The 22,543-nt window shown below is 40.2% G+C and overlaps 1 protein-coding gene across 2 annotated transcripts; it reads right to left on the bottom strand.

Annotated features, from left to right (window-relative positions):
* Window positions 1-5,413: 5,413 nt before the first annotated feature.
* ACOT2 (acyl-CoA thioesterase 2) lies at window positions 5,414-18,068 on the bottom strand. 2 transcript variants are annotated; one of them, XM_064486099.1, is made up of 3 exons: window positions 17,325-18,055; window positions 9,093-9,311; window positions 5,414-6,955 (listed from the first exon to the last, which is right to left on the bottom strand). In XM_064486099.1, exons 1-3 carry the CDS (start codon window positions 17,908-17,910, stop codon window positions 6,351-6,353), a joined length of 1,410 nt encoding a protein of 469 aa, XP_064342169.1. In that variant the 5' UTR covers window positions 17,911-18,055; the 3' UTR covers window positions 5,414-6,350. The 2 variants fall into 2 exon arrangements, with proteins under 2 accessions (XP_064342169.1, XP_031309874.2); XM_031454014.2 differs by having other exon boundaries at window positions 6,824-6,955; window positions 9,109-9,311; window positions 17,325-18,068.
* Between the last annotated feature and the right edge of the window lie 4,475 nt (window positions 18,069-22,543).

The following is a 22,543-nucleotide window of genomic DNA, read 5'->3' as shown; positions in this document are numbered from 1 at the left end:
GTGAAAGACACTAATGTAAAAAGGCTACATTCTGTATGATTCCAACTCCATGACATTCTAAAAGAGAAAACATGGAGACAGTAAAAAGATCAGTGGTTACCAGGGGTTGGAGGGAGGGAGGGTTGAATAGGTGAAGCACAGAGGAATTTCAGGGCAGTGAAACTATTTTGTATGATACAGTAAGGATGGATTCATGTTATGACACAATTGTCCAACCCCATAGAATGTATACCACCTAGAGTTAAGCCTAATATAAACTTAGGACTTTGGGTGATAATAATGGATCAATGTAGTCTCATCAGTTGTAACAAATGTTAGGACTCTCGTGTGGGATGTTGATAGTGAGGGAGCTTGTACATATGTGGGTCAAGGGGCTGTGTAAGAAATTTCTGTACCTTCTTCTCCATCTACTATGAATCTAAACATGCTTAAAAAATAAAGGTTTTAAAGAAATAAGGAAATTTATTGGATAGTAAGTCAGGAAAAGTTCTGGCTTCGTATCTGATTGATTCAATAGCTCAGTGATGACACCAAGAACGGTTTCTTTTTTGTCTGCTCTGACATTCACAGTGTCATAAGGTGGCTGCCGGAAAAACTGGGGCTTCTTGCATCTTTATTCATATCTAGTGGGAGAGAAAACATCCAGAATTCCAAGTATGTCACCTAAGTCACACACTTTCCCCTGGACAGAATGTTGAGATGGACTTCAACCAAATAGGGATCACTGTCATTGCACTTGCCATCAGGGTGGAGTTAGCTTTTCCTAAAGCCCGTAGTCGCAAGAGATGGCCAATACGTGAATGAAAATCAGGAATTCTTAAAACAGGGAGAAGGGTAATGTTTGCTGGGCAAGCACTTGACGATATCCCTGAGAGCAGTGAAGGGTACCTGCTATGGTATTGATGGCTTTATAGAAGTTAGAATAAGAAAGGAAATTTTTTAGAATTTAGAGAAAGAAAATATGAGATTAATAGGAATTACAACTATCAATGGGACTAATTAGGAATTTGGAGGTTGACTTTTAGAAGATTGTTGTGCTTTAGATTTGAACTCAGAATTTGACATTAGAAAAAACATGTTAGGAAACAAAAAGAAATTAAGCACATAGCAGTATTGAAGATGAAAAAATTCTTCCTCAGTGTATCTTCAAATTTCAGAATCAAGTGGGATGAGAGACACTGTGGAAATGATTCAGGTGAAGCGTTCAGGTGATGCCATTCCAAGATATATCATTTTGGTATATTGATTATTTTGAGTTAAAGGCACTTGAAAAGCAGCAGGTACAAGAAGGGCACTTATCTTACTTTTCTCCCTTGAAAGCAGAAGATCCACCTCCCATGTGACAGCTGCCCTCCCTATACCAGGAGGAAAGATCAGTCTTATCACCAGAAACAGGAGTCAAGCCTGAGAGAATTCTGCATATGATGTTGTTAGAAAACTTCTCTTCCTTGAATCTCCCCCATATATTTTTTTCCAGTTTCTCCTCCCTTCAACGTAGTACATAAATACTTAGGTTTTTCCGCTTCTTGGGGCTTCATTTTCTTGTGGAGTCTCCTATGTACATGTAAAAATAAACTTGGTATGTTTTTCTCTTGTCAATCTGTCTTAAGTCAAGTTTATTCCCAAGCCCAGCCAGAAACCCTAAAAGAGTAGTGGTAAAGTTTTGCTCCCCTACACAGGTGAGATAAGATGAATTCACATGTATTCCTGGCAGGAATTTTGTTGATATTGGAATAGCAAGAAGTATTGAAATAGAGCCCAAAAGGATGTTGCAAAAATGGAAAGGGAGGCACCAAATCTGTGTCAGATTCCGAGAACCTCTTCTGGATGAATCTTTCAACCAGTATAGAAGATACAATACTCTTATCAGTAAGCTCATTCAGAGGGCTGTCCTGACCACCTGAATTGCTGATGCAGAGTAGAGATGCCACCAAGAGTGAGGGGCAGCTGACTGTGGGGCTGACGAAATCACCTCTTTTTCTACAGTAGGCAGGGAATCACCCAGTTTTTCTATTTTCAGGAAGTGAACTAAGCTCAATATTCTGTGGTAATATCACCATAAAACTAAGACAAAAAATGTAAGCAAAAAAAATTGGGCACCATTGGACTTTAATATGGAAGTAAAAAATATGTTTTCCATGAAAAATCAAGAAATTACACTGGTGTGACAGTTTACACATCCTTACAACTTCAGTGAGCTAGTTCACCTTTCCCACTGCTTTTCTCCATAGTTTCTAATTGGTGGCCTACTTTAAAGTTTCCTCCTCCACAAAGATGATTTTTTTTTATTACAGATATAAAGCCTTTCAATTTTGTACTGATTAATTTAGTGCTCTAGGATTTGATTAGCCAAGTTCCTGCAGACTTTATGATTCTTAGAGTTTTTTTTTTTTTTAATTGTTTAGGAAATATTTACTTCAGGATAGTTTTCTTTCAGGGACTTAGCATTATTCTTCTAAATGTCTATAACAATTTTTTTTTTAAAGTAAATGTCCTTTTCCTCCCAGAGGCCAGATGGCTCTGGTGGAGCGGGCTGGTGCTCTCTGAAGTCCATAAAACCCCCACTCGTGGGCTCTTCATATGCCTGGAGTCTACTGTCAGCCTTAACCCCCACTCCTGGATCCTCTGTGTGCCTGCGTTATTTCACAAAGAAGATAAAGAACGTTTCTCCTTGACATGTGTTTACCTTAACAGAACTAACCACCCTAAGAAATGGCTAATCTCACCATTCCCCAGGCAGACAGGCCTCACTACACATCCTGCCCTTCTTGGAGTCCCATTACTCAGAATAACCCCTGACAAGTCTTACCTCACTTGTAACCAATCAGGTACCTGTGCACGAGCTGATCACACAGCCTCCATCCCTTTGTGTTCATAGCCCCTTCCCCAATAAAAGACCCTGCATGTTCACTCCAGTGCTCACACAGGCACCTCTCATCTGTGTGGCCCACTGTTGCCTATAGCAGCATATCTATTAAACTTCTCCTTTGTTTCTTAAACTTTTCTTTGTCTCTGGTAAATTCTTTTACCACTCATGCACCAGCTTGCCATGTGCCTCAATAGCTATCATCAGAAAGAACACAAATAACAAATGTTGGCCAGGATGTAGAGTAAAGGGAACCCTCGTACGCTGTTGCTGGGAATGTAGATTGGTGCAGCCACTGTGGAAAACAGTATGGAGGTTTCTCAAAAAACTAAAAATATAACTACCATGTGACCCAGCACTTCCACTCCTGGGTATATATCTGAAAAAAACAAAAACATTAATTCAAAAAGATACATGCACCCCAGTATTCATAGCAGCATTATTTACAATAGCCAAGGTATGGAAGCAACCTAAATGTCCATTAACAGATGAATGGATAAAGAAGTTGTGAGATATATATATGCATATGTGTATATATATATGCAGTGAAATACTACTCATCCATAAAAAAAGAAATTTTGCCATTTGCAGCAACATGGATGGACTAGGAAGGCATTATGCTAAGTGAAATAAGTCATATAGGGAAAGACAAATAATGTATAATATCACTTATATGTGGAATCTGAAAAATACAACAAACTAGTGAATAAACCAAAAAAGAAGCAGACTTATAGAGAACAAACTAGTGGTCACCAGTGGAGAGAGGGAATGGGGAAGGGGCAACATTGTGGTAGGGGATCAAGAGATACAAGCTATTAGATATAAAATAAGCTACAAGGATATATTGTACAATACAAGGAATATAGCCAATATTTTATAATAGCTATAAATGGAATATAACCTTTAAAAATTGTGAATTACTATACTGTAACCTGTAACACATAATACTGTACAGAAACTATACTTCAGTTAAAAAGAAACACCTGGATATGTGCAGTGAAAGAAATTAAATGGAGAAGACCTCCAATAAATAAAAGATAAAAAGGTTAGAGACACACACCCAGCATGTACATATACATTGCACCAGTGTTGGTAATGCAACAGGGGTGTCTCATACAGTGCCCCTGATGGTGTAGACTGACAGTTTCCAGAACGCATACTAAAGAGTCATAAAAGTGTTCATAACTTTGACCCAGTAATTTCCTTTCAAAGTTATCTCTCTTAAAGAAGTAATCAATGACACACACAAAGACTGAACACATGTACAAGTCCTGTCACCACAGGACCAGACTTTATAATGAAAACCCAACAACAATGTCAAGGCCTAATAATAGGGGATTGGTTAAATGAAGGATAGTAGCACCAATGGAATATGAGTCACTGTTTTTAAAAAGTCATACGTTTGAAGAATATAATATAAAAATGGTAAAATAATCATCATATGATATTAAGCAAAAAAGGATGTACATGTAATTGAGTAAAACTCAATACACACAACAAAACCCCAGTTTTCTAAAATACTCATACATATGCAGAAAATAAAAGGCTGGAGGAAAATGGAAATATACTAAAATGTTAAGTGTACTAGTTTCTAGTGAATGGATTATATGCAGCTTCTTTTCTACTGAATAATCTCTATTTTCTAAGTTTCCTATGAATTTTTATTACTTTAGATTCAGAGAAAAGGAAATCCTATCAGTTAAGACCCATACCAAAAGCCACTATCCCTCTGAATTCTTTACTAATTTTCACCTCAATAGTATGTCGTTTCACTCCTCTCTCCAGAATCCATGCCTCTGGCATCTCTATTCTGCCTTTTCTTACTTCCTCCCACCCAAAAGAATTTAAAGAGGAAATTATCTTGGGTCTTTTGAAATACATAGTCTACAATTTGAATGGGTCATTAATTGGCCTTCAAATCTCTCCTGCTTCTGCTTTTTATCCGTCATGATCAGCCCTAGAATCTCTAGAGAAGCCTGGCATTCCAGCTTGATAAACTGGAGGTTCCTTCAATATCTTGGATCACCCTGTTTACAGGCAGTAGTGGAAGGAGAGATATAAAGAGAGGAGAGAGGAAGGGAGGAGGGCAGATCACTTACACATAGTTAACAATCAAGGGAAGGGGTGTAGGCATCTTGAGGTGTCTGTCAGGTCCTGTAAAACCATCACAGCACATCAAGGCCAGGGTTCAAACATGGTTCCAGATCTACTCCTATATGTAATTTTAACATCTGGTACCCTGAAACAACCCCCATCCTGACACTGCAAGTCCAGGAATTCCACCGAAAACTTACACAGGAGAAAGAAGAGCCACTTCCTTTCCCTGTGGCTGGTGCTGTTATCCCACAGAGAGCATGGATGGGCTTAGCAAGGAGAGAAGAAACTATACAGGGAGACTGAGCCCCAAGTCTACAGGTACTATGCAGAGAATTTCACTGAGTCTCGATTTCGTCAACTGTAAAAAGAAGATGACACCTGCCTCACAGTGGTATAGAAGAAAAAGCTGACAAAACAAAAAGCACTATACAGTTTTGAGTTTCAGGGAAAAACAAATGTCAAGAATTGCTTTATTGAAAAAGAAAGTTGAGGCAACAGAACATCATAATCATAAATTAATGTATTTTTAAAATTTTGAACACATTAAACTTTAGAAAAGTTAAGTAAGTTTATTGTGGAATTACTTCTATCAAGTGTTGGGAATACTAAGTCATCATTTATTTGCAAGCTAATCATTATTAAAATCACTTATGAAACTCACCAAAATAATGTTTTACCAGCTTTCAAAGCAAATAAATCATAAAGGTACATATGTGTCAATAGGAACATAACTTAGTTTATCTGCACTAGGAGAATCCTTACTCATTCAAGGAGTAGCTATCAAAGAACTAAAAATGCATTTGCTTTGAAAATATTTAGTAGTTTTACATCTAAGTAGAAATCTAATTTAGTAACTGTTAGTAACTTTACAACTAAGTAGTAATCTAACTAGATTAGTAATTAATGTAACACATCCATTCTTAAAGGAAAAACTCAAAGCTGAATAATATTTTGATATTTTAAATGCTTTTCTTCCACAGTAGTCATTTATTCATTAATAAATTAAGTATTAAACAAATTAAATTATAATAATAAATAATTCAACAAATAATTACTGTGCACCAGTTGAGTACCAGGCATGGTTATCAGGTATTAGTTTTTTCCTTTCAGAGGTACAGCCTTATCGGTTGTGTGTTGTTAGATACTAAAAGGTATGCTTTCCTCCACCCGTTGTGTTTTCTGTAGAATCACTGTCCCCTCAAACAACTGAAAAAGTAAATAATTTATAAATATCTTGAAAACTTATTAGTAAGTCCAGTTTAACAGTGAAGGGGTGAAAAACTCTATGTAATTATTGAAAAGAAAAAAATCTACACAGACACACTAATTGTGGCAGCTGTTCCCAAGACAGATTAGCATCAAAGATGTCACAAAATCAGATAAAAGCTTACAGTTTTGCTGAGATTGTCCTCTTTTCCCTACCCAAGTGTTTGTGGAAGAAAGCCTGGAGCTGCTGCCAAGCATCCATCTGGGCTGTGGCATGAGCCCTGGGCTCCCCTCCCCAGATGACAGGACCACCCACCACGGTGTGTAGGGAAGCAGGGCACATGGGGAAGTAAGGAGGCTCAATATAGTGCCCCGCTCCTGGGTAACAGATGATCTGGGGCTTCTCCTTACCATGGGCCTGTAAGCGTTTAGAGGTCTCATTAGCAAAGAATTCACTCTTCCAGTTGTGGTCATCCTGACCTACCAGGAACAGGAAGGCGCTCTCAGCTCTTTCCAGAGGAATGAGGCTCTTCTGGTTAGGTCCTTCCAAAGGGCTGTTCAGGACCTCCAAAATGTCTGCAAAGCCATCTTTGGTCACCTTGATTCGCTTTGGGTTGAAACCCAAGGGAGGCAAGGTCTCACCTTTGTAGTGTAAGTTTCCAAGGGTATTGGCCACAGAACCATTGATTATGACAGCCGCGGTGATGCCCTTCAGGAACGAGGCCATGGAGAGGCAGAGTTCACCCCCCTTGGAAGTCCCAAGCAGCCCGACTCCTGGACCTTTACCTGAGAAAAAGACAGAGGAAAAAGGAGAATGAGTCCAAGAAAAACAGTGCAGCGGGTGAGTAGAGCCTGTTCTTGAGAGTCAGGAGGAACTGAGCCTGAATCTCGGCTTTCCCATTTACCAAGGTTTGCAGCCTTGGGATGCTGACTGTCCTTCCTCTCTACATTGCTTTCCACAATGTCTCCATCACCATTCTTGGAGACTTCAGCAGTCTCGTGGATGACTACTAAATACACTGGCCGTTCAGTTCCTTGACCTCCAAACCACCAATGATCTTTTTTTCTACCCCACCTCAGCCACACACTCCCACTGTCATAACCTAAACCAAGTCATCAATAAGGACATCATCTCCAAAATCTCAGGCCCAAGCATTCTACTCCCTAATCACCATCTCTCTTACTCCAGTTTAGCCATTCTAGTACTGCCCATCCCAAAGTCTCTTTGAGACTGACTACCACTTTCTCACTATCAGTACCTCGCTCATGTTCTCCATTCCCACCTCATCCAGCTAAGATTTCAAGCTTCATCGTTAATTTTGCTCCCTTGCAAACACTCATAACTCCTTTAATACCTCTCTTCCCTTGGTCATATTTGCCTGGAAAAGTACTAACCTCAGTTAAATCCACCTACTATTCACTTCCTCCAGGTCTGCATTTGTGCAGATGAACACTGATGGAGAAAAAAATCCATGCTTGTGTGACAGGTCTTACTTTCATGTCATGACCATGAATTTCAAATAAGCATCTATATTGCTCCTCAGTCCTGCCACCCTTCACTGATATTTGTTTTTCACTTCTCCAAAAGACCATTTCACACTGTCCCCTATCTCCAAAAGCCCATTTAACTCCCCTCCCTTTCACTTTCAGCCCTTCCTACTTCATGGAGAAAATGGAAGCTATATATTAGGTAGGAACTCGTCCTCATTTTCCCCTGCAAAATCTACTTACTTCCACATGAGCTCAAGCTCTCCCCTTCCTCCTGTTTCCCAAGTGTCTTTGTTCTTCTCAAAGGCCACCACTCTGTCTCTGCTTAGATCCCATCCACTCTCATGCTCAAGGACTTTGCTCCTGTAGTTACTTCCTCACTCTCTCTCCTTCATAACTCTCTTCTCTGCTGGCTTAGGCCCATCAGTACTGCACACTTTAGAATGTATTACATTTTAATAACAATTCCCCTTGACCTCACGTCCACTCTGCTCTAGTTTCTACTCTCACAGCAAAACTTGTGGGGAAAGTTGTCTGTAGTTGTTCTCTCTCTGATCTTCATTGTCTGCTCAGTCCCCTCCAGGGTACTTGGCTTTGCCCTATTCCAGAAGGCCTGCTCTTGTCAATTACCAAACTCTTGTGTTATAAATGGCCTTTTGCGTGACCTCTCAAGAGCAGTCTTTTTTTTTTTTTAACCTTATAGATTCTATAACAGCACTCTTGACTGATTTCAACCATTTATTCCCCATAAAAGTACCAAGAATTAGATGATATTATTACCGTCCCAATTTTTCAGAGGAGGAAACAGAGGCCCCAAGGTCATGGAGCTAGTAATTGGTGAAATCAAAATTTAACTTTTCTCTGTCAAATATTTTATGCTGGTTCCACTACACCCCATCACCTTTTCTGAGAGCTCCAAAGTTTTCATCTGCTTTGAACTTTGAACTCTGCTTGACTGTAAAATAAGAGAGGTTAATCTTTGGATCCTCTGATATCCTGAGCCTAGAAACCTCAAAACATTTCCTAGGTTCTTGACCACCAGCTCCTTCCTTAAAACTTCATACTCTGCTCTTAGAGGGGCACAAAGAAGGGATGGTTGTTGAATACAAACATTTATACTGGGGCCTTCTGGGGCCAGGGATCCCCTTCCCTTTCTGCCTACTTCCTATATCAAACCGAGGGTTCTCAATGTGTTTGGGCTTGTAATGAAATGCTGTAAAATACTGGAATTTAAAATTCCATAATTCCAACTAGGACATCTTTACCAGCAGGAAATCTATTAAAGTAACATCTAACTGTATAGAAGCTGTCTGAAAGAAGTGACTATGAAAGGTAGCGTGTGTTGGGGACAGGGAGTGATGGTCATGAATTTGTCAAGTTGTGTGAAAATCAAGAGCATTTAAGAGGAGGAGAGCTGACATATAGAACACAAAACTTAGAGAAGTGCCAACCTGAGGGTGATTAAGCAGGTAGTTCACAGCTTCTTCAAAGTACTCCAGATGTAGGTTCTCCATGCCCGTGGGGAGGTCTTCATAGTTACAATAAGCCAGAGCCATCACAGCAAAACCCTTCCCAGCCAGCAGACTAGCTCGATATTCCAGAAGGCCACCTCCAACTCCAAAAATGTCCACAATTCCAGGAAAGGGCCCAGGTTCTTAGGAAGAAACAAAACAAAAAACTGTTCTTGAAACTCTTTGCACTGGTGTCAGAGCCATTTATTGCCTCCTTGGTGATGTCATATTTTTCTGTTGACAATCAGAAATGCTGAAAGACTCTGGTCTTCAAAGATGCACGTGTTTTGGACTAATTCTACATTCCCCTATACACCCAGAGCCTCAAAGTAATTTACAGACAATGAAAACAGCAAAGTCATTGCCCTCTACCCACTACCCTCAAAGTAAAACAGTGCCAAATGCTAGTGAGGATATGGAGCAACTGGATCTCTCATACATTGCGGGTGGTGTGAAAATTAATAAAGGAATTCTAACAATGGATTTCAGAGGACAGAAGGGGAACTCTCATGCGGTACCACACCACATCAGTTATAGGAAGAACTGTCAATTGCAGATCACAACAGAAGAATCATCAACAGGAAAGAATCATCAATCAGAGGACCCAATAAGAAAAGATGTACATGACATCCCTTCCAACAGATCAACTACCCCAGCAACTTAGCCAATGAGAAACCATCAACCCTGAACTCTGATTTTTCTACAATGGACTTTTATTCAAAACAACCCCTCCTGACTTCCTCCTTTCTGTCTATGAAATAACTTTCCTCTCATTTTGTTGGGCTTCCCTATGGTTTTTGCCATGGCTTGCTGACCCGAATTGCAATTCTTTGCTATTCCAGAATTAACCTATTTTTGCTAGTAAAATAATTGCTTAATTTTTCAGGTCACTATTACTTGGTGATCAGAAGTGGGACCCAGGGAAGACCCCCAACAACTCCCAGGCTGCTGAGGAAACAGGAGCCAGTACTCACAGAGCCCAATGAACTCACTGCCTTCTAGCGGACCCTAGAGTTTGAGGGTAAGTCTGTCCTGGATTTTAAGCTCCATTCTGTGCATTTTGAGCTCTCCAGGCTTTATTCAGAATCTGTTTAAAGGCTCTGTCCTTTCTGAGAATACTCCTTTGGCTTTTGGGCTGATTCCTTTAGGAACTGGGCTATGCCTATTGGGACTGTGCTGTTTAGGATTTTTTCTTTTGCTCTAGAGAAAAACATTAAGAAATAGAATCCCCATCATCAAAATGCTTCGAAGATGCCCCCTTTCTGTGATCCTAGCTGATTTTGTATTTGAAACCTTGGTCTCTCCTCCTGTGCATTTCTAACTAAATGGATCGACTTAATCAAAAGTAATTTAGAACACCAGTCAACATTATGGGGAACTTTGGAACTCCCCAAACTTAACTTTTCCTAAAACTGAATTGGATGCCTATTTTGATTGGCCATTTGAGGCTTCCAAACATTATCAGGAATCTAGAAATTACCTCTATAAAATACAGTTTCTAAATTAACTAAGTCAAACAACTGAGGAAAGTAACAAGTCTTCTGAGGCCCCTTGCCCTCTCCCTTCTACGCCAGACACTTGGAAGCCACCTTATTGTGCTCAGGCCCCACGTCCAGTGCCACCCTCCTCCTTCCTTCTGCACTGTCTTCACTGCTTCTTTACCCTCAGTTTCCCCATTCTAATTCTCTGGCTAAATTTCCCTTTTTCCCTGAACTTCTCTCTACTCCCTTCTCCTCTAAGTGAACCTGCCTCTCTAAAGTTAGGTCTTCTAAGGATCCAAATAAACCCCAAATCTCTTATGTTCCCTGGACTAAGGCTGAATTGGGAGCCATAGTTGAAGAGTTTCCTGAAGTATCTGAGGACCCTCCTAGGTTTGCTGAAGAGTTTAATACAGGTATTCAAACTTCCCAACCTGGTTGCTTAGACTTCTGTCAGTTAGTACACCTGCTTGTTGGTGAGAGTCAAGCCGAACACTGGATGAAGCTTACCTGATGGGAACATTCTGAACAGATTTAGAAAAACAAAGCCCTAACTTTTGGAAAAATGCTAGAATGCTTGCTGAAAACCTCTACTGAGCAATTACAGTAGCTTTTCCTAGGCATGTTGACTGGAACAAAATTCAGGCTTGCACAAAAAAATCTGATGAACCTGTTCATGACTATAATTGATTTCAGATTGTTTTCAAAGAAAATTCTGTCTTCCTTCAGATGTTGAATCCACTCAGGTAGTCTTTAACTTTATTAATGTGCTGAGCCAGGATCTTCCTCTTACAGTTAAAAGAACCAGGGTGGAATAGGAAACTTTGTCCACTCCAGATTTAGATAATTTGACAAATCAGCTCGTTTGCACCCCAGATGAGTCAACTAAAAGAAGCACCACTAGAATTCTTAATTTTCAACTTGGGCAACTGAAGGTCCCTAAACAGAGCTAAAAACCTCCTAGTTCCCCTATTACCGCAAAGAGCCAGGACATTGAAAAAAATGTATTTACAGATTTTAGCTCTCTGGGTGCCTTCAGCCCTTAGCCAGCCTTTCCAAAGAGGGGGCTCCCAGGAACTACAGAGGCTCTTCCCAATTCTCCCTCGTGATTGTCTCAGAGAAACAGTTCTCCAGATTGGTGATAAATCTCTCTTCCTTACGGACACACCAGAGATACTCTCATGCACAAATCCCACTTCTATGAAGCAGCCCTGCTTTGGAGTACTGAAACAGTTCAAATAGTGGGGCTCTCTAGTGAATCTCAAGAAGTTCCTGTCTCTGAATCTATCCCCTTTTGTTGAGGCTTTTGAGGGATATGCACCCTTTTCTCCTTAGTTCCTTCACCCTATTCATTTACTAGACCAAGACTTCTTAGAAAAGTACCATGTTAGAATTTCTGTCTCCTAGAAGGGAGAAATAATTCTGGAATTTCACAGTGGCAATCAGAATAGCCAACCAAGTGAATTAAATGACACCTTTTATTGGCTCCATTTCTGACAGCACTATAGCTGAACCTGGGAGACACTAATCAATTGTCCCTTTTGGATCAGCTACCATCTTCTTTATGGGCAAAATCTTCAACTGATGAGGGCCGAATCCACAGTGCATCTCCCATCAAGTGTGAAACATATCCTTCTAAACCTCTCCTGAGAATTAATCAGTACCTTGGAAATAAAGAAGTTTTTCAAGGCATAAAGTCCATAATAGAGGATTACAAGGCTCAAGGCCTCATTATCCCCTGTTAGTCCCTGGAATACTCTTATTTAGTCTGTGAGAAAATCCAATGGCTGAGGCAGAAGGTTTGTCCAGGACTTATGAGCAATAAACATTTTTATCCTCCACACCTTGTTGTTCCTAACACCCACACACTACTGACATCCATTCCCAATGAAAGCAAGTTTTTCACTGCAGTTTATTTATACAGTGCATTCCTTAGTATTCCAATTGATAAGGCTAGCCAATACATTTTTACTTTCACTTGGGAAGAAAAGCAATACACCTTGACAGTAATGCCCCAGGTTACACAGGGAGTCCCTCTTCATTTTCACAAGTCTTGAAAGCTGATTTGGATAATATACACTTTTCTGCAGGCTGCACTTTGTTACAGTATGTTAATGATTTGCTTCTCTGCTCTCCTCAGAACCCTTTGTGGGAAGACAGCATCCACCTGTTAAAACTTTTGGCCTTCAAGGGACACACACTCTCCAAAGAAAATTTGCAGTTTGCTCTAACTCGAGTTGGATATTAAGTACACCTTACAATGGCAACACTACATTTGATCCAGGTAGATTTTGTGACATCCTAAACTTCCCAAAACCTAAAATTAAGTTCTAATTATAGGTTTTCTCGGACTAGCTACCTACTCTCAAAATTAATTCCAAATTTTTCTTTTATGGCCCAACCCCTATATACTTTACTAAAAATCCAGTCTTGCCAGAAATTCTAAAATTCCCACTCCCTAGCACTGTACATGCATTAAACAATGTCTATTTGTTGATAAAATGATAGCATTCATGAACAAATATTGGTAGGGAAATATTAATAAGGTCACAAAAAGTACCTACACCTCACTTGACTTTCCTGTGCAAAAGACAGTCCAGGAAAGCCTATATGCACTCTTCCCACACAATTTGAATTGTCTAATGGGCCGTTCACATTTTGGCAAATGGATTTCATACAGCTTCTTCTGTCTCATGGATAAAAATGTTTTATTCACAGTTTGTATGTTTTCTCACTGGACCAGAACTTCCCTCTATAGAGAAGTTACTTCTTCCTCTGTAGCTAAGATTCTGTTTGAGATCATCCCTACCTGGGAACCCCTCTTCAACTGCAATGTGATCAGGGAACCCATTTTACCAGTCTGGTACTTCAATAAGTCTGTGCTGTTTGTCTGGTTTTACACCACTTTCACTGTGCTCTCTTACCGTCCTGAATCCTCAGTGTAAATCAAACAAAGGGCACTATTAAGACTCAAAGGCAAAATTCGTAGAAACTCTCCAAATACCTTAGCCAAAAATTGCCATTGGTCCTTCTAAATCTCAGATCCACTGCCTTTGGAACTCAAACTCTACCCTTTGAGAGAGTCACAGGATATCCAATGCACCTGGCCCCTGCCACTTTTGATCCGCAGCTGATAAAAGGCGGTATACTTCAATATTGTAAAAGCCTATTTGTTTCCAGTAAAAACAACCATGCTTTGGTAGAGCAGACTTTTCTCAGTGAGCTCCCAGGGTATGAAGACTTTAAGCATCATACCTTACAACCTGGAGATTTTATCTATTGGAAAAGACACCTCCAGAAAGACGCTTTTAACCTCACTGGAAAGGCCACTTTTAGGTACTGCTAACCTATCCTTGTGCTGCCAGACTCCAGGGAATACTCTTCATTTCACGTGACATATCTAAAAGAGCACCAAACCCTGACTGGACCTCGTACCATATGAAGACCTAAAGTAAAAATTTCCTGAAATTAAATCAGACAACATCTGACCAGACAAGCTTTGCCAAGATGTCCAGCCTAGGACTGTTAGACAGTTCAGGATTCACAGAAGTCTCTTTTCATCTGAATCATTAACTGACTCCGGATTCTTATCCAAATTCAGGGTCTCTGGACTTGCAACCTTACAGGCTGTATTACTGATAACACATTTGGTTCCTAAAGTTTGTTTGAGATAACAGTACTATTTTAAAACATCTTTGAAGTTTCTCTATCTTCACAAAGAGCTCCTCAGCTATTGCTTTCTGTCTGTGCCCCAAATGTACTCAGTTAATTCTTTCAAACTGAGTGTGCTCTTGCTGTATTCACCATCCTAGTTTGCTTTCATGGCTGCTTTAAATGGGGACTTCCGGGAGGCATATATGACTCTAGGTTTGCCTCCATAGGGAGAACTTTTCTCCCTGCAATCAGAGCAAGTGCCAATAAGTATTTGTTCAGTTGGCAACCTTCAGGCCTACCGTCCTGGTTTAAAACCATGATACAATTTGGAATTGTTATGTTACTTTTGATTCTATATTTGTAGCCTGTCAAACCTATGTTAAAAACAGTGTACCTAATGAGGAGATGATCTCCACTGTTTAGGATCCTGATAAATATTGACTCAAGATGAAAAGTACCTGAAAGTTCTCCCATCTCCCCCTCCTTGTTACTCAAATGTGACTTCAATAGGTTTCTAGTCTCTACAGTTTCCCTCCAACGAAGGACATGACAGCCAGGAAAGCTCCTTCCTGGCACCAACAGACAAAAGACTACTGACTCTTCAGCAATCTGTTTGGAGAAAGGTCTTGATTAAAAGGGGAAAACTGTGAAAATTAATAAAAGGAAACCTCACTGAAATGGAGTCAGGAGGCCAGAATGGGGAGCTCTCAGGAGTACCACTCCTTATCAATTACAGGAAGAATTGTCAATTACAGATCACAACAGAAAAATCAACAGGACAGAATCATCAGTTGCAAGCCCCAATGGGAAAAATTGTACAGTGCATCTCCTCTAAGAAATTGACTACTCCAGCAACTCAGCAATGAGAAACCACCATCACCTCAAATTCTCACTTTTCTCCAATGTATTTTTGTTCAAAACAACCCCTCCCAACCTCCTCCTTTTTCTCTGTAAAATATCTTGCCTCTCTTTGGTTTGTTGGATGTGCATATTGTTTTTGCTGTGGCTTGCTTGTCCTAAATTGCAGTTCTCTGCTATTCCCAAATTAACCCATTTTGGCTAGTCAAATAGCTGACTTATTTTTAAGGTCAACAAATGCAAAATGATACAGCCACTTTGGAAAACAGCTGAGCAGTTTTTTGTAAAGTTAAACATATACTTAAGATATGACCCAGCACTCTCACTCCTGGGTTTTTACCCAAGAAAAATGAAAACTTGTGTTCACACAAAAACTTGGATGCATGTGTTTGCAGTGACGTTATTCATAATCTCCAAAGATGTGAAACCCAAATATTCTTCAGCTGGCAAATGAATAAACAGACTGTGGTACATCCATATGATGGGAAACTTCTAAGAGACAAGAAGAAGAAACTACTAATATAGGTAGCAACACAAATAAATCTCAAATGCATTATGCTAGACTCAAAAAGCTACTTACTGTATGATTCTAGTTATTGGATATTTTCACCATTTATATAAAAAGTTTGTATTTGGTGTGCAAAATTTAAAGAATAATAAAGCAAACACTTTATACCCAACACTTCAAGAAATAACTCTGTTCTTACCATCAAAGCCCCCAAAGTACCTGTGCCCTTTCCCTCACTTTCCACTACCATGGATTTTGTCTCTTGATTTTCTTACAATATTATACTTACATATGTATCTTAAATGGCATTTTGTTTATTTGCTTATTTTTTGAGTTTTATCTAAATGTAATGATACTGAATGTGTTCCTTGGGGACTTATTTCAATGAACACTGTTTTTGAGATTCATCCATGTTGATTCTTGTAACTGCAGTTTAATCCCTTTTCCTGCTGTAAATGTACCTCAATTTATTCATTAGTTCTATAGGTGACAGACATTTGGTCTGTTTTTGCTCTTAGAAACATTAATACCTCTTGGTGCACATGTACCAGGAGTAGAATGACATAGTTAACTTTCTAAAAGCAAATTGCTTCCAGAGCAGATGAATAACTATATTCCTTTTATGTGAGTTCCTTTCCCTCCACATATTTGTTAACAATTGGTAATGTTAGATTTCTACGTTTTGGTAAATATTGAGGGTGTGAAATGTAGTGTATAGGTTTGGTTTGCAATTCTGATTCCTAATTAGGATAAGTATATTTTAATTTTTTCATTGGCCAGTTGCTTTGTATATAATGATAAAATTAACCAGTAATTTCAGGTGACTTCCAGTGGATAGAAAGAGGCCTTCCTCCTTCATGCTAATTTTCTTACATCTTAGTATACTGTGGGAGTTAAAACTGTTGACTGAAATAAAATCACACAGCATGAGAGATGTGAGTTAGGTTTCATTTGGGGCAAAATGAGGACTATAGCCTGGGAGATAGCATTTTAGATAGCTCTGCATAACTGCTCCAAACAGGTAGGGGGAACATCATTATTATATATGATTTTAGTCAGCGGGGGAAGGTGCAGTCCAGCCCACATTTAGGCAGAGGCTTGCTGCTAGTCATAAGGAGCAGATGTCACCATTAATAATTTTAGTGTTTTTCTAGATATGGGAGACACGAGAATTTATAAAATCTTCTCCTGAAAAAAATCTATCTGAAGGCCTGTTCTGCCAGTTTTGCCCAGAGCAGAGTGCCTCATTCCTGATCTCGATCCTGAACAACTGTCAGGGTGTGTTGAACAGCTGCAGCAGCTCATGATTTAATCCTTGTAGAGAGAGGTGACAAATGCCAATTTTTAGTTGGCAGAAACAAAGTTGCAAAATTGCGAAACTTGAAAGAAAACGTTAAAGACTGGATACCTCAAACTTTTTTTTTTTTTTTTAATATAACTGTCTTTCCCCTTTCCTTGTGATGTCCTTTATCTGACCGCTCAGTTTTGGAGCCACAGAACCACCTCCCCAGCCTGCCTCACAGTCCATTCCCGTCTTCCCAAAAATTTCAGGCCCCCCCTGGCTTCCGGAATGTTGGGAGCTACCTACTATCCTTTCTTTTGTCTCTCAGAGACAAGAGGAAGGCAGTCAGAAACAGCCTGGGAAGCTGGCGGCTCACCTGGCGGCAGGAAGAGCGTGGCGCGCACCCGGCCCGCGCGCACCGGCTCGCGCCGCACCCCGGGCGGCAGGAAGTCGCGCTCGTGCACCGTCTGGCCCAGGAGCCGCCTGGTGTCGGGCTCATGGCCATCAAGCACCTCCAGTTTCACGGCGAAGGGCGTCTGCACGTCTCGCTTCACCAGCCTCAGCACGGGTTTCTCAGGCTCCAGGGCCCAGAAGAGCCCCATGGGCTCGAGCCCCGCAAAGCTGCCGCCCAGCGCGGGCGCGCGCCCCAGGTCCAGCCCGCCGTGGGCGTCGGCGCAGTAGCGCGCGTGGGCCCGGAAGAGCGCGCCCTTCTCGTCGCGCAGGGACGCGCGCAGCGTGACCCGCTGCCCCGGGGCCAGGCCGCGCACGGCGATGCGCACCGGCTCATCCCAGCAGCAGCGGCCCTCGGGCTCCAGCGTTATTGTCGCCACCATCCGGGCAGGAGCCCAAGAGATTGGGTCACAGGGTCTCAGCTCTGTGGGTCCTGCCAGCCGTGGCCACCTTGTCAGGCACCACTGGCAGAATCTGGACCGTCGCAGGAGAGCCGGAAATGAGGCCACCATTTTGATCTCGGATCAACTGAACAGGCTGTGGAGCAATTTAGAAACTGGTAGGGCTGCTCTGGCGGCACGCTGCCTATTTGCAGCCTAAGCGCCCAGTGGGGCAGAGCAGCCTGCTAAAATTGAGTTTGGAGGGCCGAAGTCCAGCCAGTCAGTGGCCTACCTTCCAAAGCAAGAGGGAAACTACACAGAGGAACTTTATGTTGGGAAGGAATTTCCTGGCTCGTGCAGAGCGGGCTGGACCAGGCCTGCCCTTGAGGGAAATTGGTACTTAGCAAAGTTACAGTAGCCAAACTTAATAGCCAAGAGGAGTGGACTGGAATTGAGTTTTATCACTTTGTTAAGCAATTCACACTGGCTAATGAACATAGTACTTTTCTTTTTAAATGTGCACCAAGGTGTTTTACCTGTGTATTATCTGTGTATATACTTGCTTTCCACACCATCCCACATCTAAGAGGCCTGGCCTCTTACTAGTTGTATGACCTTAGCTTCATCCCTTCTGGATGTAAAACTCGCCAAATGAGGTAATAGTTAATGTTTTGTTACATTGGTCTCTCATGTTGCTCCATTTAGGCAAATCTTATCTCTCTCTCACCCTGGACCTTCTCACCTTTTCCCACTTTTTCATAAGCTGTGGGTTCCACCCAGTGGTGAATTTTTCATCGGATTTAACTGCAGGTGTCTTACAAGGCCTTGAATTTGATTTTACATTTATAAATTCATATCCTTTTTTATTAGAGAAGCCTGCAAATTGTATAAACGTAAAGCCCACCAAATTCGTGTTTGCCTCTGCTCCTAATAAGGTCACCCCCATGAGCTTTCCCAGAAACTTTTTACCTAGTTTCAGATGTTCTCTTGTCCCCCTGGTCATTAACCATCCAACTCCCTTTAGTTCCAATTACTTTTGTACTGGTTCTGTGGGATACTTCACAGTACATTTATTTTTTTCACAAGAGTCTCAGAAACTAAAGAATTTAATTAATAACAGCTAACTCTTAATCCTTACGAGAACCTTAGGAGAAAATTAAGGCCCAGAGTGGTGGCCTGATTTGCTGAAGATTACACAGCTAGAATGTGGAAATGCTGGGATTTATACCTTTACAATCCGATTCCAAAGCCCTTTCTCTAAACCATTATGCTCTAATTGCCTTTCACATGATGGTGTTCTATGTCAGAGATTTGGGAAACACTCATATACTGTTGGTAGATACATACACTGGTATGACTTTTTCAGAGCAATCTGAATAAGAATATTTAACAGATGCATTCTCTTTGATTCACAATTCCCCTGCTAGAAATTTCTCCTAAGTAAATATTCATAAATGCATGTAAATACTTGGCTATATCAGTGCTTATATCGTTTTAACAGAGGAAAAGTTAGAAACAAACTAGCAATATAAATTTGGTTTAATCAATTTAATTGTAATATAACTGTGTAAAAGGAGAGCAGTAGCCATTAAAAATGATACAGCAGAAGAATATGAGGAAATTTTCATAACATTGAAAGCATGTAAAGAACAATTTGTAGAACTTAAATATATATATAAACATTTTTAAAAACGAATAGTAGAAGCGGGGAAGGTATAGCTCAGGTGGTAGAGCACATGCTTAGCATGCATAAGGTCCTGGGTTCAAACCCCAGTACCTCTTCTAAAAAAATAAGTAAATGAATAAACCTAATTACCTGACCCCTCAAAAAAGAAAGAAAGAAAAAACAACATATACAAAAAAAAAAAAAAAAAAAGACTAGTAGAAAACTACCCTAAACTATTGTGTCTTAGGCTTTGGGGTATTATGAGCAGTTTTAATTTTCTTCTTTCTCCAACATTTCTACCACAGGGGAAAAAAAACAAATCCATAGCTTTTATAATTAAACAGGGTTAAAAAAAAAAACCCTGGTAATATACAAAGATAAAATTTACCATTTAAAAATGCATATTTAACTAAGTACATTCACATTGTTGTGCAACCTTTGACACTATCCATCTCCTTTTTCACCACCCAAACTGAAATTCTGTACCTATTAAAAAACAACTCCCCATTCTTCCCTCTCCACCACAGCCCCTGAGAATCACTATTCCACTTTCTGTCTCTATGATTTGACAATTTTAAATACCTTATATAAGTGGAATCATACAGTATTTGTCCTTTTGTGTCTGGTTTATTTCACTTTGCATAATGCCTTCCAGGTTCATCCATGTATGTACATATATCAGCATTTTATTCTTTTTTTTTTTCATTAATTTATTTTGGGGGGGGATGAGGTAATTAGGTTTACTTTTTAATTTTTTTTTTTTTGGAGGGGGTACTGGGGATTGAACCCAGGACCTTGTGTGTACTAGGCATGTGCTCTACCACTTAAGCCCTACCCTCCCCCCCATTCTTTTTTAAGGCTAAATAATATTCCATTGTATGTATATAACACATTTTGTTTATCCATTCATCCACTGATAGACATTTAGGTTGTTTCCACCTTTTGGCTATTGTGAATATGCTGCTATGAACATGGGTGTACAAACACCTGTATGAGCCCCTACTTTCAATTCTTTGGGTGTATACCCAGAAGTGGAATTGCTGGATTACATGGTAATTTTGTTTAATTTTTTGAGGAACCTTAACCAGGGTTTTAATGTTTAATTTTTTAAGTCTTTCAGTCATTTCATCTCAGAGAACATGTCCTTTCACCCTTTTTGTGAGGGTCCCAGGATCTGAGCACAAATTGAGGCACTAAAGTCAGTGCTCAGGTTGGTCAGCAAGAGGTGGTGACCACCTGAATAGCACAGCCCTAGGTCAACTAGAAGACAGAACCTTATACCCAGAAATCCTCCTTACTGTCATGACAAATCAGTTCTTTTCACAAGGGGAATCCGGAAGACCAGTATTCTGTAGGCCTGGAATCTTATTATTAAGAATATAGGACTTGAAGAGTACCCTTGTAAAAACAGTGTTATTGGCTGATAATCTGGCCAGAATTTGGGGAGCAGGAGAGATGGAACTGAATGGTGTGAAGGAAGGAGATTAAGCAGGGGCAGAGATGAAAGAGGAATGGGAAAGGCCCCAAAGACACTCATTCTGCTTTACCATTTGTTCTGTCAGCCTGGTGGTCTGAAGCATGCCAGAAATGGGTGTTCATGTGTTCCCTGCTTTGCCTCTTTCTCGGTAGGACTTATGAACCAATATTGAAGGGGTGGGGGGATAATGAGCTGCATAGACCTAGAAATTTATTTTTCAAAGGATGACCAAGAAATCGATTTGGCCCCCAACCATTAAGTACAATGCAATTTCTCAAAGCTCACTTTACAAAGAAGATAATTAATAAGTAGCTGAAGACATCCCTGCTTGAACGGGCAGGTTCTCTGAGTAGCCTCAGGGAATTCTAAACAGATGGTTGCTTGGTAACCAATAAAAGCAGCTTTGGAACCTAAAACTAAGGAAGGTTAAGATGGCAGAACCTTGCTTCCCTTTGAAGATTGTGCGTGGGAAGCTATTTTGAAGGTAATTTCAAAACACCGATGCTTCATTAATATGTGAAGGAGCTTATTAGCATCAGCTGATTAAAGACAACCAGAAGTAGTTGAAAAGATTTTGGAAGAGGTGCCAAAGGATCAGTAGTGCTTCAGGTACTAATCAGCACTGATCTTAGTCTCTTTTCTCTGGACCTCAGGTTTCTGGGGTTTTTTTCTTTTAATTGAACTACAGTTGATTTAGAATGTTGTGTTAGCTTTAGGTGTTCAGCGAAGTGATTCAGATACATGTATATATATTCCTTTTCAGATTTTTTCCATTATAGGTTATTACAAGATATTGAATATAGTTCCCTGTGCTACATAGTAGGTCCTTGTTGCTTATCTATTTTATATATAGTAGTGTGTATCTGTTAATCCCAAACTCCTAATTTATCCCACCCTCCCTGCCTTTCCTCTTTGGTAACCATAAGTCTGTTTTCTATGTCTGGCAGTCTATTTCTGTTTTGTAAATAAGTTCATTTGTATCATTTTTTTAGATTCCACATGTAAATGATATCATATGATATTTATTTTTCTCTCTCTGATATACTTCACTTAGTAGGATAATCTCCAGGTCCATCCATATTGCTGCAAATGGCATTATTTCATTCTTTTTTGTGGCTGAGGAATATTCCACTGTGTATGTATATGTGTGTGTGTGTGTGTGTGTGTGTGTGTGTACACATACATACCACATTTTCTTTATCCGTTTTACTGTCAATGGACATTTAGCTTGCTTCTGTGCCATGGCGATTGTAAATAGTGCTGCTATAAGCATTGAAGTGCATGTATCTTTTCGAATTAGAGTTTCCTCCAGATATATGCCCAGGAGTGGGATTGCTGGATCATAGGGTAAGTCTATTTTAGTTTTTTAAGGAACCACCATAGTTCTCCATAATGGTTGCATCAATTTACATTCTCATCAGCAGTAGGACAGTTCCCTTTTCTCCACACCGTCTCCAGCACTTACCATTTGTGGACTTTTGAATGATGGCCATTTTGACTGGTGTGAGATGATACCTCATTGTGGTTTTGATTTGCATTTCTCTAATGATTAACGATGTTGAGCATCTTTTCGTGTATTTATTGGCTATCTGTATATCTTCTTTGGAGAAATATCTACTTAG

The sequence above is a fragment of the Camelus dromedarius genome, chromosome 5, assembly GCF_036321535.1.
Source record: "Camelus dromedarius isolate mCamDro1 chromosome 5, mCamDro1.pat, whole genome shotgun sequence".
Classification (NCBI taxonomy): Eukaryota; Metazoa; Chordata; class Mammalia; order Artiodactyla; family Camelidae; genus Camelus; species Camelus dromedarius.
This window is presented reverse-complemented; position numbering and strand designations above follow the sequence as displayed.

Coding starts and splice junctions, on each gene's coding strand:
- ACOT2 (XM_064486099.1), bottom strand. CDS start 17,910: ATGGTGGCCTCATTTCCGGCTCTCCTGCGACGGTCCAGATTCTGCCAG. Junction 9,312..17,324: donor CACGCTCTTCCTGCCGCCAG/GTGAGCCGCCAG, acceptor TTTCTTCCTAAG/AACCTGGGCCCTTTCCTGGA. Junction 6,956..9,092: donor TCAGGTTGGCACTTCTCTAA/GTTTTGTGTTCT, acceptor TCTTTTTCTCAG/GTAAAGGTCCAGGAGTCGGG.